Here is an 18,860-nt window from a genome sequence, read left to right on the forward strand (position 1 = left end):
TATCATTAAAAGTAAAAGAAGGCTACATGAAACTCATGATCCTCAGGAAACTAAAACCACTACTAACACCTGCAGATTTCAGAACAGTGCTCCAGGCACTAGTATTCTCCAGCACTGACTACTGTAATGCACTTTTACTAGGACTCCCGAATACAACATTAAGACCACTTCAAATACTACAAAACACCGCAGCAAGAATACTAATTGGAAAAAGAAGTAGGGACCATATAACTGAAACTCTAGCAGAATTACACTGGTTACCCATAGAACACAGAATAAAATACAAAGCCCTATGCACCATACATAAACTAATGCATGATGAAAAATCGGACTGGCTAAACACAGCACTACGGGTACACGTCCCACACAGAAACCTCCGTTCAGCAAACAAAGCACTCTTAACCATTCCTTCAGTCAAGACAGCGAAACTAACCCAAGTTAGAGAAAGGGCTTTATCTTTAGCAGGTCCACACAATGCCCCCAGAGATCAGATTACAAAGAGACCTTAAAACCTTTAAGAAAAATTTAAAAACCTGGCTTTTTAAACAAGCCTTTTATAAAGAGACTGGGGAATAGAAAGTACACAGGAATAGGCAGAAGAGCACCAGCACGCAGCACTATTCTCAAAATGTGCTTTATACATTTTTAATAAGTTTATCTCACATCTAACGTAATAATAAAACACAGAGCATGGGAATTTTCCCTATGAATAAGTACCTTACAGGTATACATGGTCAAGACCTACATCACTAAACAAACAACCTACAGGTAATATCTTAATCTAAAAAGTATTTTTGCTTACAAGTTTCAGATGCTCAATTTACCTAATTATTATCTTAGTACAAGATTTTCTATATCAGTCTGCTTCAATACAACAGTAAGAAATCACATTCAGACTTTGAATTATGATCAGAAGATGGTCCCTTCTTGGCCTTTTGACCGAGATTGAGTACCTGTATAATATGGGGCGTTAACTCCTAGCCATCTGACTCCATTGGGAACTCAGTGAGGTAATGACCATTGCCAAAACAAAAGGTTTATAACTTCTGCAAGCCCGCCCCCCAAACAAAAATAATAAAAAATTCACAAAATTTACATTTTCAGTAATAAGACAACAATGTACTTACTATGAGGGTAACTTTTAAAGCCATTTACTTGCATAAAACCTGGTTTTATGTGGGTATATAGCTGTACTAAAATAGTTTGGAGTTGAGTGCATGTAGAAGTACACACATGTACTCACATGCAAATGTAACTGAGGTGTACCAAGAGATGATAGGGGGAGAAGTTGGGGTAGAGATGGCACTGTAAGCATTTAATCTAAAAACATTATTTTATTTATCTATCTATTTATTTATTTATGTTATTTTGTATACCAGTATTCTATAGATCAATATGAATTCATTAGATTTAGGGAGCAGTTACAGACACTTTGGTGAGGTAGTCAATTCGTTTATTGTAGCAGCATAAGGTATACAAGGTTTAATACGGTACAAACATTTTTTTCTTTGTCTTTTGTGGTTTTAGTTTGTTATAGTTTCACAGCGTGAAGCACTTTAATGAAAAATAAACAGAATTATTTGTTATCTCTAAGCCAACTTGCACATAGTAATTATGCAATGTCAAACTAGATAACCCCAGCTGAAAGGTAATTAAGCCATTGTTCTTACCCTTATCTGATCCAGGTCAATCCTGCAGAAGTCAGGAATCTGTCTCAACACCACAGGTAAAATCCAGTGAATCTCCGTATAGTGTATGAAAGTTAGAGCCCAAAGGTCTCACAGACATTTCCGTGAGATATAGTGCCTGAAACAAGGTAAAGATTTACTAGTTTGCAAAGTCTTTTTGAGGGATAGTTGACAAAATAGCCACTGCTATTACTAGCAACGGTAACATGGAATAGACTTAGTTTTTGGGTACTTGCCAGGTTCTTATGGCCTGGATTGGCCACTGTTGGAAATAGGATGCTGGGCTTGATGGACCCTTGTTCTGACCCAGTATGGCATGTTCTTATGTTCTTATGTCCCACGGTGTGGAGCAGACTGTTCTGAGTATGGAACTCAGTTCTAGTTTGCAGGTTCTCTGCAGCAGTCAAAGTTCTGGAAGCAAAGCTCTCTTAGCAGAGCTGTGGGGTAATCCATGGGGAAAAGCCACAGTCTGTGTAATTCAATGTCCTTTTATCTGGTCCAAACTCATTGCATATTCAATTCCATAGGATGCACATTGATCTTGATTGGATATTACCGTGTTCTGTACACACAGAATTGGTGGTATGCAAATGATGTCATCTGGGTCCAGATGCATATGAATATTCTTAAAAAGGACTTTAGTAGACATTTGCAGAACAATAACCATTCGTAGCTGGTCTCATGGCTCGATACAAAGTTTTTGCCAAGAACATGTGCACAGTTCTTGACCAAGGCTTTCTTCCCACACTGTGAGGTGCAGATAAATGTTTGATATGGAAGAAAAATAGCAGCTTCCTCTCTTCTGTGGGAATCAGTCTCATTTGAAGTTGTCAAGATCATCACATGGCTAAAGAGTCCATGTTTGTGTTGCTTAGGTCTGCACTATTGGTTCCGTCTGTGTGCATAGCAACAGGCCTCATTTCAATGTTGCACATCCTTGTTTAGGGTCACAGGAGTTTATCCTACAGCATTTGCACGCATACATTTTGATTTTAAAAAGTATGCACGTCAGTGTATGTGTATAAATTATATCCTTCAAAGAGAAGGCACAACTTTACATGGGTGAACTTGTGCTAGTACGCAGCAGATTACCCCAAGTATTTTCAAAACAGACACACATGAAAGTTTGCTTTGAAGGCACTCAGTAAAAGTCTGCATGTACCATGTGCGAGCTGTTTGAGAGTTACCCTCATTATCATCAATTAAGAACATAAGAGACATAAGAACATGCCATACTGGGTCAGACCAAGGGTCTATCAAACCCAGCATCCTGTTTCCAACAGTGGCCAATCCAGGCCATAAGAACCTGGCAAGTACCCAAAAGCTAAGTCTATTCCATGTTACCATTGCTAATGGCAGTGGCTATTCTCTAAGTGAACTTAATAGCAGGTAATGGACTTCTCCTCCAAGAACTTATCCAATCCTTTTTTAAACACAGCTATACTAACTGCACTAACCACATCCTCTGGCAACAAATTCCAGAGTTTAATTGTGCGTTGAGTAAAAAAGAACTTTCTCCGATTAGTTTTAAATGTGCCCCATGCTAACTTCATGGAGTGCCCCCTAGTCTTTCTATTATCCGAAAGAGTAAATAACCGATTCACATCTACCCGTTCTAGACCTTTCATAATTTTAAACACCTCTATCATATCCCCCCTCAGCCGTCTCTTCTCCAAGCTGAAAAGTCCTAACCTCTTTAGTCTTTCCTCATAGGGGAGCTGTTCCATTCCACTTATCATTTTGGTAGCCCTTCTCTGTACCTTCTCCATTGCAATTATATCTTTTTTGAGATGCGGCGACCAGAATTGTACACAGTATTCAAGGTGCGGTCTCACCATGGAGCGATACAGAGGCATTATGACATTTTCCGTTTTATTCACCATTCACTTTCTAATAATTCCCAACATTCTGTTTGCTTTTTTGACTGCCGCAGCACACTGAACCGACGATTTGAATGTGTTATCCACTATGACGCCTAGATCCCTATCTTGGGTTCTAGCATCTAATATGGAACCCAACATTGTGTAATTATAGCATGGGTTATTTTTCCCTATTTGCATCACCTTGCACTTATCCACATTAAATTTCATCTGCCATTTGGATGCCCAATTTTCCAGTCTCACAAGGTCTTCCTGCAATTTATCACAATCTGCTTGTGATTTAACTACTCTGAACAATTTTGTGTCATCTGCAAATTTGATTATCTCACTCATCGTATTTCTTTCCAGATCTTTTATAAATATATTGAAAAGTAAGGATCCCAATACAGATCCCTGAGGCACTCTACTGTCCTCTTCCTTCCACTGAGAAAATTGTCCATTTAATCCTACTCTCTGTTTCCTGTCTTTTAGCCAGTTTGCAGTCCACGAAAGGACATCACCACCTATCCCATGACTTTTTACTTTTCCTAGAAGCCTCTCATGAGGAACTTTGTCAAACGCCTTCAGAAAATCCAAGTATACTACATCTACCGGTTCACCTTTATCCACATGTTTATTAACTCCTTCAAAAAAGTGAAGCAGATTTGTGAGGCAAGACTTGCCTTAGGTAAAGCCATGCTGACTTTGTTCCATTAAACCATGTCTTTCTATATGTTCTGTGATTTTGATGTTTAGAACACTTTTCACTATTTTCCCTGGCACTGAAGTCAGGCTAACCGGTCTGTAGTTTCCCGGATCGCCCCTGGAACCCTTTTTAAATATTGGGGTTACATTTGCTATCCTCCAGTCTTCAGGTACAATGAATGATTTTAATGATAGGTTACAAATTTTTACTAATAGGTCTGAAATTTCATTTTTTAGTTCCTTCAGAACTCTGGGGTGTATACCATCTGGTCCGGGTGATTTACTACTCTTCAGTTTGTCAATCAGGCCTACCACATCTTCTAGGTTCACCGTGATTTGATTCAGTCATTCTGAATCATTACCCATGAAAACCTTCTCCATTATGGGTACCTCCCCAACATCCTCTTCAGTAAACACCGAAGCAAAGAAATCATTTAATCTTTCCGTGATGGCCTTATCTTCTCTAAGTACCCCTTTAACCCCTCGATCATCTAACAGTCCAACTGACTCCCTCACAGGCTTTCTGCTTCGGATATATTTAAAAAAGCTTTTACTGTGATTTTTTTGCCTCTACAGCCAACTTCTTTTCAAATTCTCTCTTAGTCTGTCTTATCAATGTCTTACATTTAACTTGCCAACGTTTATGCTTTATCCTATTTTCTTCTGTTGGTTCGTTCTTCCAATTTTTGAATGAAGATCTTTTGGCTAAAATAGCTTCTTTCACCTCCCCTTTTAACCATGCTGGTAATCGTTTTGCCTTCTTTCCACCTTTCTTAATGTGTGGAATATATCTAGACTGTGCTTCTAGAATGGTGTTTTTTAACAATGACCACGCCTCTTGAACATTTTTTACTTTTGTAGCTGCTCCTTTCAGTTTTTTTCTAACAATTTTTCTCATTTTATCAAAGTTTCCCTTTTGAAAGTTTAGCATGAGAGCCTTGGATTTGCACACTGTTCCTCTTCCAGTCATTAAATCAAATTTGATCATATTATGTTCACTATTGCCAAGCGGCCCCACCACCGTTACCTCTCTCACCAAGTCCTGTGCTCCACTGAGAATCAGATCTAAAATTGCTCCCTCTCTCGTCGGTTCCTGAACCAATTGCTCCATAAAGCTATAATTTATTCCATCCAGAAACGTTATCTCTCTAGCGTGTCCCGATGATACATTTACCCAGTCAATATTGGGGTAATTGAAGTCTCCCATTATTACTGCACTACCAATTTGGTTAGCTTCCCTAATTTCTCTTACCATTTCACTGTCCGTCTCACCATCTTGACCAGGTGGATGGTAGTATACCCCTATCACTATAGTCTTCCCCAACACACAAGGGATTTCTACCCATAAAGATTCAGATTTCCACCCATAAAGATTGAGATGTGCAGTTGGCAGACCGTAAGCGCAGTCTAATACTCTGACTGGCTTATCAAGTGAGAGCCATTTGAGGGTCACTTTTATTGAAGACATCTGCAAAGCTGCTACTTGGTCACTGGCCCATATTTTTACATCCCACTACTGCCTGGACATCATGTTTTTGCTTATTGCATTCTGTCTGTTGCTATATCTTATTGCCTGTTGCTATATTTTATTGTCTTATGTTGTGTTGCTATACTATTGCTTTTTTGGTATATTGCTTGGTTTTATTTTGATACTGTAAACCGCCCAGCATGGAACCCCGATATGGGCGGTAAATAAGAACCTGTAAAATAAATAGATAAATAAATGTGCTGTAGAGACAGTAACTTTTCATCCAGGACTCTACTCTCCGCTGGCTAGGGCCGGGGTTTTTGTGAAGTAATTGCTTCCCTCAGCTTGGGACTCCTCATGCATTACAGCTGATTCATGCCTGCTTGTCAATAGAAAAGCAAGTTTGTTTAATTGTAAACAGGGTTCTCCATAGCCAGCAGGATGAATCAGAGATATTTAATACCCACCCACCTCTCTGGAGAATGGACTAACTTGCTATAGCTTAAGCTGTGGAAGAGACTGAGGGGTTCACGAGGCAGCAACTGCATGCAGGAACTCCCGCACATGCTGAGAAAGACTTTTACTGAGCTCTGAGAGCTGGGTGTCAGTGACATTGGATGACATCACTCATGTGATATGGCTGATTAATGCTTCCGTCTATGGAGGATCCTGTTTATAAGTAAACAAACTTGTATTAAGGGTTAACTGTTTACATTTCATTAGACAGTTAGCTTTTAAAACAATATTTACATCCCTAGATCTTCCTTCAAGCCATCATTGCTAGCCATTGATGGTGGTGGTGGGGACTCCCTTCCTTGGATCACAGGAGAACCCCTGACCAATCTGTCACCATCACTTTTATGAAATTCTGTTAACTAGCTTCAACTTCTAGAAAAGTTTGAAATTGCTGATGAAATGTACTACACCCCGAGAAAATGTATTTCTTTTGTTCTGGAAAAAATGCATATTGTGTTTTTGTAAGCTGGATTTCTATTTAACATGCCGACATAAACAGGCTACTGTGGTGATGCAAACGTCAAGAAACTCAATCTCAACTAAAGAGCAATTTCTGCTGTTCCTAAAATGGAAATGTTCTGTGAGCTACAGTGTCTGGGAATTCTGTAGTTTCAGCTGTGACTTGCTTACACCAGCCAGAAAATTCAGTAATAGATTTCAAATAACATATGTCTGCCCCACAGCACTGATCATCACACCCCAACAAACATGGCAGTGTCTACTGAGACAGCTGCTCTTCTGATGGAAAAAAAAATCTGTTAATGATGTTGGCACGCACATAGTATGAGAGAAGATTAATGGTGTAGAAGGTCACGCTGGTTACCTTCACTGTTGAGGTATCCTAAAATGGATTAGCACAGATTGGCAGAAACACTACTCCACTGATGAGCTAACACTAAGGGTCATTCAGGAGCATGCAGTGCCATCGTGGACTAGAAAGGGTTAACCAAATGGGGCTACCACTTTCTTGGGAGGGGAGGTTGGCGGTGGGGAAGGTTAAGGGGAGAGAGGAAGAGCAAAAATAGGTCAAATATCGAACCATAGAAATAAGTAGGTGTAACATGGGATTTTAAAATGTATTTGCTTAAAAAAAGGGGGAGTCACTTGATGTAGCCATCACACGGCATGATTTCAAAACGTTGGCATGTATGACAAAGTAATCCGAGGCCATGAGGACTGAAAACAGGCAATAGTATTTGTTCTAGCTACTGAGTAATTATAGCACATCTAGAAAAAAAGATTTCAAGAAAGTGGAACAGGCAGAATTTAAAGAAACTAAAGAACCAGTATTAATCTGCTTGTGTGTCATGGTCAAAGAATTCTGCTTATATTTTTTCAGAAGCTTTGATAAAAGACAGAATGGAGTGATAAGTAACTTCATTTGGGTCCTTTTGGTCTTGCTGAGTGAGAAGTTGAAGCCCAGAAGCCTCTGATTTTCATGATGGCTAGGAGTGCTGGAGAGAGCCAGTTACAAAGGATCATCAGAGATTTGCAAGGTACGGTGCACTACGATGGCATTTGAAATGGCTGCCTTCGACTTTTTGTTTGACTTGGTTTAATTCTCTGTTTTTTTCGTTGGGCTGTGCTATGTAAATAGTAACTTTGAATGCTTCTGTTCCATGTAGTGCCTGCCTTTCTCACTGGCATGGAGAAATCACTAAACCTTTTTCTTGTAGGCTCTTAAATTGAATTGACAAGAATTCACAATTCTCTCAAAAGGGTTGCCAACTAGCAGTACATTTACTGATGGCAAGTAAAAAAGAAATGCCATGTCCGTAAAGTCTATTAGAGTAATTTCATCTCCACAAAATCGGCAACCTGGTATTCCTTTGGTTCTGTATTTTTCTATGCTATCTACATGGTAAAGAACGAGTTTCCCCACAGTGATTTAAAAATAGAACAATTGTTTGCAGGGTGTGCCAAATATTGATTTGTAATAACAACACTGAACAGAATATTACAGTGAGAACACGGGATCTTATAGAGAGATCAACTGGAATAGGTTGCTCTTTGCTGTGACCAGAGCTGGTTAGTGCAGTCAGTCTGAGGAATGATGGTAAGTTTCTGAAGAATAGGTTAAAGAGCAAAAATAAATGGAAGGACTCATTAGATAGCAGACGTCCTTTCTGAATACACAGATATGCAAAAAGAAAGATAAATGGATGGGGCTTGTCTCCCCTGACCCCCTAAAGGGGTTTAGAGAGACCTACTAGGGGGTACTCCATGAAGTTAGCAAGTAGCACATTTAAGACTAATCGGAGAAAATTCTTTTTCACTCAATGCACAATAAAGCTCTGGAATTTGTTGCCAGAGGATGTGGTTAGTGCAGTTAGTGTAGCTGGGTTCAAAAAAGGTTTGGATAGGTTCTTGGAGGAGAAGTCCATTAACGGCTATTAATCAAGTTTACTTAGGGAATAGCCACTGCTATTCATTGCATCAATAGCATGGGATCTTCTTAGTGTTTGGGTAATTGCCAGGTTCTTGTGGCCTGGTTTGGCCTCTGTTGGAAACAGGATGCTGGGCTTGATGGAGCCTTGGTCTGACCCAGTATGGCATGTTCTTATGTACTGTCTAGTGACAAGATAAATAGCATGTTGTCCCTGCAAATTAGATAGGTCAGTGCTGGCGCAGGTCCCTCGGGCACAGCTGCCAGCTGGGAAGGAATCAAGTCTCACTCATGTTAGTACCCATCGACCTGATTATTCCAAATGGTTTGATATTTTATGTCCACTGAGCTAAAAAATCGTCCTCACCGCGGATTAGGAAGCCTTTGATCTGAAGTATGCAGAGAGCTGAAACAGTTCATGGAAGGAATGTGCCCTAGGAGGTGGCTGAGTTCCTGTACAGGTTGGTCTCAGTATCCACCCTGGGTCAGTGAGCAGCTTTCCCAGCACGCTGAGTCACATTAGTACTGTTTTTATCTTTAAAGCAGCTAGAAGGGGAAGCAGCAGAGCCAGGAAGCAGAGAAACTATGTTCAGAATCCAGAATCTCTCTAGCTGTATTTTGTTTGGTATAGTTAGGTCATGTGAAAGAGCCATGATACGAGCTTTGAAATTAAAACTGCAGTGTGACTATTAATGATTGACAGGACTTCCAACTCATGAAAAAAAAAGATTTATGGACAGTTTGCTAGATTTTCACTGCCAACCTATTTTTTTTATGGATACATGCACAGAAATTGGAAAAAGCATTCCCTAAATAGTATTACCACGTTACTTACTGATGTGCAACTAAATAGCCTGATCAAATAAGAACTGCCCTGCTGGGTTAGACCTGTGGTCCATCGAGCCCAGGATCTTGTCTCTGACAGTGGCCAAGCTGGATCACTTGGTAATACCTGGCAAATCTTAATGGGAAGATCCTTTTCCTCTTGCTCATTCTCAAATGTAGGAGGTGTCAATCCCCATGTGTCTCTGCTAATAATTGTTCCCTGTACATACCTGGATCAGTCCAGACTGCTGGGGGTTGCCTCCCTTCCAGCAGATGGAGACAGAGAAAAACTTGAAGAGAACCTCCTCTTAATCCGGTGTGCTACCTGAGTCTCTTCAGTATTTCTCTGTCTCCAGCAGATGGAGGTGGTGCAGAACCTGCGGTCCTGAAATGATACTGAAGTTAAAAAAAAAAAAAAAAAAAAGATTAAAAACAAAAAGAGCAGATCGAGCAGGACAACAAGTCGTGGTGATCCTCCCAGGGGGTAGACAGGTTCTGGTGGGACCATCCCCCCTGGTTGCAGGTATACTTGGAGCTAGGGTTGGATACCCTGCCTGCTCCCTTGTTCCAGTGAGGTGCCTTGGGGTGATTACCGGTGGTCCGGTCCCTCCCCCTTCTTCGCCCCAGATCTGGAGAAGACTGCATTCCTCCGGTAAAGTTTTGGTTTGCAAATAAAAATAAAAGCACGAAGCAAGCCTTTCTTTTTTGCTCAGCCGTATGGCAGTCCTTTTCCACTGCACGCTCGGTGGGGTTAGTCGCGGCCGTGTCTTTGGTTCCCGGGCTCAGTTTCTATTTTTGGCTTGCTCTGCGCCTCATGCATGTGCTTCTCCCCTCGCCAGCCATGCCGCGTGCTTCGAGGTGCTCTGCCTGTGGGGAGCCGGCTTCGCGGCTCTCCTAAGCAGGCCTGTGTTCTCGGTGCCTCCCCGGTGGGGAGGGAACATCGGGCGCAGCGGGGAAAACAGCGGCTAAGTCCCACGGTGCAGGCAAGTGGCTGGCTGTGCAAGAGAATGTGGCTGACCCATTCCCACTGAGCGTGGAACGGCAGCCATTTTGGATACCTTTGCTGCCGTGTCAGCTCTAGCGGCAGGGAGAGGGGATTTCCCGCCTCACCTTTCTCCTCCTGACTTGAGCCCTGAGAGCCCTCAGGTCTCGTTTCGAGATTTCTCCGATGATGACCTTGTTCTCCCAGTGGAGGATATGAGGGGCTAGCCTACCTTTACTGCTGACTTTCTGCTGTTGATGCACAAAGTATATCTGGCAAGCCAGTCACAGCAGGGGAAGCAACAGTGCGAAAACTGCCTGACGGACCACTGCCCTGTTAGGTCTCCAGACGGCTGGAGACGCAGGAGACCGTTAGGATTCAGAAGATCTGGGGCTCCTAGCCTTGAGGGGATATGGGTGTCCGTACTCGGGGGGGGGGACTTGGACCCCCTGGGGCACCCAGGACCTTGGCTTCCCCTCCCTTCACTGGGAGTGAACAGGATGAGGAACCGGATGTTATGGTTATTGATGTTTGGGTGGATCCTTAGACACTGTGGCAGCTGACCACGCCCACGGGGGGCAGTCCCGTGAGGGACCACGGAGTCAGGCTAGACTCTGGACACACAAACACAGATTTGAATCTTTTATTAAACAGTTTTGGAAACCACCAGAGGTGGCAGTAGTGAGTAGTAGATGTTGAGCCCAGCTGGGCAGGTCTCCTGCAGAGCGCTGGAACAGCGAATCCTCTGCTAGGCTGTGCTGTAGTGGAAAGAGACTGAGAGTTATGAGTACACGATAAGAGGCATTCAGAGTTCCAGATAGAATTAGGAGAAGCTCAGAGACAGGGAGACCAGGTCCTTGAGGAGCGAGTACCTAATCCCTAGAGCAGGGAGACTCAATACTCACGTAGCTACAGCTCCATGCACATAAGAAAATGCCATACTGGGTCAGACCAAGGGTCCATCAAGCCCAGCATCCTGTTTCCAACAGTGGCCAATCCAGGCCACAAGAACCTGGCAAGTACCCAAAAACTAAGTCTATTCCATGTAACCATTGCTAATGGCAGTGGCTATTCTCTAAGTGAACTTAATAGCAGAACTTATCCAATAAAAGCTTGACTAGTACCAACTTCTTGTTTCCCTCCCCCCATCCCAGGATCAAACCCACAGCCCTTGCAGGAAAGAGCTCAGCCCTCTGACAGCTGGAGCCACGGTCACACAACCAAAGCTTGACTAGTACCTACTTTTCACCTCCCACCCTTTTTCCCTAAGCTGGATTCAAACTCACAGCCCCTGGCACTCAGAGGACCGAGCCCTTACTGACCAGGCCACCAGCACACAGATAGTGACCAGGCCACCAAGGTGATGTTAGTGGTGGCGGTGGCCCTCAGAAAGGAGGGAGTACTAGTTCACACATACCTGGACGACTGGCTCATTTGAGCGAAATCAGAAGAACCCTGCAAGCAGGAGGTACACACAGTCTTACACTGTTGGCGCTCCCTTGGTTAGTTCGTCAATCAGTCTACAAGCCATATTCTTCCTTCTCAGGTCCTGGACTTCTTGGGAGTATGGTTCAGTACCATAGTACCATAGTACCAAGCTGATATTAGGCTAATCCACCTAATATCAACTTCAGTATCTATCTTCGTCAACTCCCATAACAGACTTTTTCCACACCCTCCCTTCATCCCTCCCACCCCCTTCCCCTCCCGTCCTCCAACCATACTCCCTCCCCCTTAACAAGCTAATCCCCTTCCCATTCCCCTTCCCATCCACTTGTTTCCCTAACTAAATCTTTAATAACTGTGATATGTTATCCGTTAACACTATTTAATATTATATACCTAAGATATATTTGAACATGTTGACCATAGAGTCCTTAGTTACAAATTCCCTTCTTTGTTACTCCGCTTGCCATTTATCTGTTATAGACGTATCTTGTTACTACCATGTTCAATGAAATTGTTCCATGTATATTTTATGTTCTAATGTAAACCGGGGTGAAGGCTATCGCTAAACCTCGGTATATAAAAAGCTCCAAATAAATAAATAAATAAAAATAGTGGGCAAAGTCTTCCTCATGGAGGAATGGATAGCCAAGCTGAGGTCACAAGTCCAACATCTTTTGGTAGCTCCTGTACCCAGGGTTTGGGATTAATTGCAGGTTCTTGGCTCCATGGCGTCCACTCTGGAATTAGTCCCATGGGCATTTTCTCATCTGAGGCCTTTACAGGGAGCCTTGCTCTCCCACTGGGATCCAATGTCGGAGGAATTTCAGGATCCCTTGCTGCTCACAGAGTCCGCCAAGTCCAATCTTAGTTGGTGGCTAGTCCTCGACCACTTGAGGCGAGGGGTGGACCCTGAGATGCCTCAGTGGGTGATAGTGACCAAGGACACCAGCCTCTCCGGTTGGGGAGCAGTGTGCCAGTCTCAGTCGGCCCAGGGCCAGTGGTCCCAGGAGGAGGCACTGTGGTCCATATATCCCCTAGAAATGAGAGCGGTGCACAGGGCGCTGCAGACATTTCTTCCTCTCGCCCACAATCGGACGGTGTAAGTTTTGTCCGACAATGCGACGACAGTAGCCTACATCAACCGTCAAGGAGGAACCAAGAGTCGTCCGGTAGCCTTAGAAGTGGAGATGCTGATGGCCTGGGCAGAATGGCATCTAGCCCTATTGGCGGCCTCACACATAGCGGGGACCAACAATGTACAGGCAGATTTTCTAAGCCGCCAGCAGCTGGACCCAGGACAATTGGAGATGTCCTTGGTCGCAATGACATTCATCTTCCGCTGGTAGAGCACTCCTCATTTGGATTTGATGGCGATTCAGAAGAATGCCAAGGCACTGCATTTCTTCAGTCGCAGAAGGGAGCATGTTGCGGAAGGGGTCGATGCCCTAGTGCTCCCTTGGCCCCACGACGTTCTGCTCTACGTGTTTCCTCCATGGCCTCTGATAGCAAGATTCTGAGATGAATAGACGTTCACCCAGGGAAGGTAATCCTGGTATCTCTGGAGTGGCCTTGGCAACCATGTTTCGCGGACCTAGTTAATCTGGCTGTGGACGGTCCCCTGCACCTGAGTCATCTTCCAAACCTACTGAGTCAGGGTCCTATATTTTTCGGCCAGGCTGATCGCTTTTGTCTAGCAGCCTGGCTTATGAAAGGAAACAGTTGAGGAAAAAAGGTTATCTGGAGGATGTCATTGCCACTCTACTGTGGGCGTGGAAGACCTCCACTTCTCTAACTTACATCAGGGTGTGGAAGGTTTTCGAATCTTTGTGTTGTGAGCAAGGGATTTTTCCTCGTAAGTCCTCAGTGGCACAGATTCTGGCATCCTTCAGAAAGACCTCAGCAAAGGTTGTTGTTTAATTCCCTCCGGGTGCAAGTGGCAGCTTTGGGATGCTTGAGAGGCAAGATTGAGGGTACAGCTCTGGCGGCGCATCCTGATGTGTTTCGTTTTCTTCGAGGGGCAAAGCATTTGAATCCTCCAGTCCATTCCATATGTCCGTCATGGAGTCTTAATTTGGTGCTCAGGGTCTTATGTGAACCTCCTTTTGAGCTCTCAAGAAAGCCACCCTAAAGGATTTAATTCTCAAGATGGTGTTTTTGGTGGCTATCTGCTCAACTAAAAGGGTTTCTGTGATTCAAGCCCTCTCTTGCAGGGAGCTTTTTTTTATGGATTTCTGATTCCAGGATCTCGCTCAGGATGGTTCCATCCTTTCTTCCAAAGGTTGTCTCAGCTTTCCACTTAAATCAGTCAATGGAACTTCCAGCTTTTCCTACTAGAGAATTGAGGCGTTTGGATGTCAGAAGAGTCCTCTTGCATTACCTCGAGGTCACTAATGCCTTTCGGGTTTCGGATCATCTTTTTGTTCTGTGGAGAGGCGCTAAGAAAGGTCATAAAGCGTCAAAAGTGACCATTGCCTGTTGGTTAAAAGAGGCCATCGCTTCTGCATATATTTGTTGTGGACGGCCTGTTCTGGAGGTGTTTAAAGCACATTCGATCTGGTCACAGGCTGTTTCCTGGACAGAGTGCCAGTTGGTATCGCCGCAGGAAATCTGCAGAGTGGCGACTTGGTAGTCTCTGCATACCTTTGCCAGTCACTACCATTTGGATGTCCAAGCACTGGACGTCAAATGTTTTGGCAGCAGTATCATTCAAGCAGGACTCTCAAGATCCCCCCCCCTCCCCCCAGATAGGAAGCTTTGGTACATCCCAGCAGTCTGGACTGATCATTCCTGTAGTACCACGGATCAGTCCAGATGCCCGCCTATTGGGGGGGGGGGGGGGGGGGCATTCTGTCTGATTTCCTAGGTGCTGCAGAAAATTACAGATTACTTCTCCTTATCCTGGTTATCACATGTACATAGACTGACTGGTTTTCTTCTTGTCCTTGCTTGTTCTGACCATTATTTAATTACGTATTTCTGCTTTGGTGGCACACTGGATTAAGAGGGGTGCTCTTCAAGTTTTTCTCTGTCTCCATCTTCTGGAAGGGAGGCAAAACCCAGCAGTCTGGACTGATCCGTGGTATGACAGGAACAAAAATTAGCAGGTAAGAATCAATTTTCATTTAATGGACTTGTCCTCCAGAAACTTGTTAATCTTTTGTTAAACCTAAACTGTTAACTTTGAGCCCATCCTTCATCAACCAATTCCACAGCAAATGGTGCTTCATTATTGTGTTTGCAAGACTTCCATGACCCACTTTTGAGATTCACCTCTTGCGGCAAGAGCCACTGTATTAGAAGGCAGTTTACCAGCCTCTATGGGGCTGATGTTTGTAATCAGATAATAGGATAAACCAGTTACAGATTAACTAGGTCTGATCGTGTGCAAAAATTTGGTTTTGTGTTTCCTCTCATGGTTAAGAATGTAGAAGAGAATGTAGCACCAGTAGTACCATTTCCTTCTTGTGGCTGAAGTTAAACATGGGAGGTTAGAGATAAGCATCCATTGCCTGTTGCTTCAAGTGCCAAAATGAGCTCAGGGCCTGCCTTTTTAATGCACAATTCTTTATTGCTGTCATTTCTTTTCAAGATGCAGTGACGGAGTTAAGCAATGAGTTCAAAGAAAGCGGGGAGCCGGTCACTGATGATAGCACCGCGCTGCACAAGTTCTCCTACAAGCTCGAGTACCTCTTGCAAGTACGTGAATCATTCAGAGCTGGACACGTTTAGAGGGAGGTCCATACGGAGCGGGGTGGTGAGTGGGAGAATACCCGGGTAAGGTTTGCTGGGTAACTTTAGGACAGTTTGATTTCCAGCCAGACTTGTAGGTTTATCCAGGTAGGGCTCACTATCCATGGTGCCCGGCCCCAGAATGCTTACCTCCCCCTCCCCCGCCCTCTCTCCCTCTTTTTATCCAGCTAAATTTTACCCAGGTAGAAAATTACCTGGTAAAATATAGCCAGTGAGAGGGGGGAAAGTGAAAGATATTTCCCAGATAGCTTGAAATGTTACTCAAAGTCTTTGAATTATGGACCACAGCATGTTTTTTTTAAATGAAAAATTAAGAGATGGAGAGGCTTTTTAGCTCATTATATCTTCTTGAAGTCTTCTAACTTTCACTGCTTTCCCTGTCTCACTACACGGTTGTTCGTATGTGAAGCAGATAGTACATGCTGTGATTTCTAAATACTTTCCTGCACATACTTTGCGCCTGCTGCAAAGCAGTTGAAAGGTCTGCGGCTACTTTTGCAACCTCAGAAAGTGCGCTGATGCATTTTGAGCATTTCACTTTGAAAAGTAGCCATATCCTCAGACCTGCAAGCTGCCAGGGGACTATAAAAATTGCCCCAGAGGCTTTCAGGAATCAAAATTGTCCTATTTCTAACAATCAAGAAGTCATGTACTTCTTGAACAAACAAGGAGGAATGGGCTCCCGTGTTGAGAAATTGCCTCTCACATAGCAACCCTATGAACCATGCACCTAGCAGAAAGAGACAACATCCTGGCAGAGAGTCTCCATCATCACTTGAACCCCAAGGGTGGACCCTGGATCAAGGATGTAACAAACGAGTTAATTGCAGCCGAGGTGGACCTTGTTTGCAACAGCTGTGAATAGGAAAGTACCAGTCTTATGCTCTAAGAGAAGATCAGATGGCAGACTAACAGCAGATATCCTCTCCCTTCATTGGGGAATGGATCTTCAGTACGTGTATTCTCCTATGTCTCTGATGGTCAAAAACCTTAATCAAGCTGAGAAGGTATAAATGCAACCATGATTCTCATAGTCCCATTTTGGCTGAGACTGATTTGGTGTCTACTTTTTTGTGCTATGGCCCAGGGTAAATCAGTCACTATGGGAAGATCCACAACTTTGATCATACAGTGCCAGGGAGCATTGCTCCTCCCCAACATCCGGTCTTTGATCCTCATAGCCTGGATGTTGAGGGTGATGAGTAGCCCCCTTCCTGTTCTGCTTCTGGGCACAGAGGCACATTGGGAGGGCCATGGATTATGCAAGGCCCCATAACCTCCTGGGGTTCGCACACAGAGGGGAAAAGTAGAGTCTTTTGAAGGCCCTTAGAGTTTTGCATACACAGGGGATCTTCCTTCTCATCAGTCTAGTCACTCCAAAAAGACACTCTCCACACCAGTGCTGTGGTTCAAAACAAAGTGTTTACTAAATTAATAGCAGGGTAGAACAAAGTCCTACACTCTGGTACACCTGAGGACTACAATCCACAACACAAAAAATAAATCACATTCTCTTCTCACTCTCCTTCCCAACACATGTCTGCTTTTTGGGATGGGTACCCCTCCATCTTGTCCCCTCCCAGTGCTTGTTTAGTAGCAGAATGTTTCCTCAAGGATTCTTTTTCTATTTCTCTCTCTTTGTCTCTTGCTGTTTTTTGTAGAATCAGACTTTGAGTCTGGTGGATTTTCTCAGGCAAGATGCTTCCCCTCTGGCATCTTCCAGTACACTTATCTGTCAGCTGCTAAGAAATTCCTTCCCTTTCAGTGCCCATCAAGATCTGATGCTCCTCAGGAACACTTCTACCATTTCAAACCTGGTCTCCCAGAACTTTTTCCTGTAGCCTTTCTCCTCAAACCTCCTCTGAATCTTCTCTGTGAAGAGGAAGGTCAAATGGTGCTACTCTGTGAAGAGAGAGCTCCGAAACCACCAGCACCCCAGATCTTGGAATCTTCTCCTTCTGCTCTCCTGCTTCACATGGGCACAGAAGTTTTTTACTCTCACATCACCCCTCTCAGTGTGGAGTGGTGCTCCTCCTTAGCACACTGACACTACACTGACATCACATGAAGGCAAGGTCTAGAGAGAACTGTGCCATACTGAGGGCCCTCAGCCTAGCTGAAGCCTCTATTGACATTTTTGTAAAGGGCAAAGCTGTCTTTTTAAGGACAAAAATGGGCAACCCAACAGATGTAATATGGTCCCTAGGTTTCTCTGATAAGGTATCTCCAATGCTTCTGTCTTCCGGAAGGTTTTAAATGGATGAGGTTTACTGGTTTACTGTCTGGTGTGACAGCAAGGCCCTAGATTCTTGCTTTTGGCCCACACAGAAATTGCTTGAATACCTTCTATATCTTTCAGAGTCTGGTCTGAAAAAACAACTGTTAGGATTCTCCTCAGCACAATTGGCATTTAATATGTATACTGAATTACCACTTTTGTGCAGCCTCTATTTATCAGATTCATTTAGTGCTTGATTCAACTGAAACCTCCCATGAAGCCTCCCATAGTGTCATGTGACATCAGTATAGTTCTCACCCAGCTGATGAAAGCCCCCTTTGAGCCTCTTGACTCTTGTGAGCTCAAATACCTGTCCTAGAAGTTCACATTTTTTTATGGCAATCACTTCAACCTTCGGAGTTGGTGAGCTCCACATTCTAGTGATTTATGCACCTTGTACCAGATGTCATCATGTTAAGGTGCTGTCATACTTTCCACCTTAACCAATCAATCACCTTAACCAATTTATTAATGTCTAGATATGGATTCTTCACAGGACAGTAGGTCTGTCCTTCTCTATTATCTGTATCAGGAGACAAGCCCAATTCTATCCCTCCTCAGAGACCATTTTATGATTTTGAGTTGTCTTGTATGTTTAAAAATATATGTATGTATAAAAGACTGTTTTTCCCCATCAAAAATACTGCCATTCATTGGCAGTTCTTGTTGGTTTCCTTTTTTTGTTGAAGACAGCCTTATCTAGGGAATAGGACTCAATGAATTGCTTGTCTTTAGAGAAGGTGAAATTGTCAGAAGACAGCAGTTCAAGGGTCACACGGCTCTGCCTCCTCCTTTTTTCCTGTCCCCAGTGAGATCTTTTCTATGGAACTGAGGAGTGATGTGGGACTGCTACAGAATGGTACTGCCGCGTGTGGGCAGTGAAGGGCTTCTGCCCTTTCCAGAAATTTCTGGAAGAATCTGTCCATTCGGGCGCAATCACGTGACCTACATTTA

General features: G+C 43.6%; 1 protein-coding gene across 4 annotated transcripts in view; it reads left to right on the top strand.

Annotated features, from left to right (window-relative positions):
* The window catches only part of FYCO1 (FYVE and coiled-coil domain containing 1), a 231,330-nt gene that overhangs the window by 6,192 nt on the left and 206,278 nt on the right, over positions 1–18,860 (top strand). For 2 of the 4 annotated variants that reach the window (XM_029589659.1, XM_029589663.1), the window contains exons 2-3: positions 7,576–7,732; positions 15,468–15,574. In XM_029589659.1, the coding sequence (XP_029445519.1) occupies positions 7,675–7,732; positions 15,468–15,574 (165 nt within the window). In that variant the 5' untranslated portion in view covers positions 7,576–7,674. Of the gene's footprint in view, positions 1–1,705; positions 1,727–7,575; positions 7,733–15,467; positions 15,575–18,860 lie in introns of those variants that run through there. The other 2 variants (XM_029589660.1, XM_029589661.1) reach the window with 2 other exon arrangements.

This window comes from Rhinatrema bivittatum, chromosome 2 (assembly GCF_901001135.1).
Source record: "Rhinatrema bivittatum chromosome 2, aRhiBiv1.1, whole genome shotgun sequence".
Classification (NCBI taxonomy): domain Eukaryota; kingdom Metazoa; phylum Chordata; class Amphibia; order Gymnophiona; family Rhinatrematidae; genus Rhinatrema; species Rhinatrema bivittatum.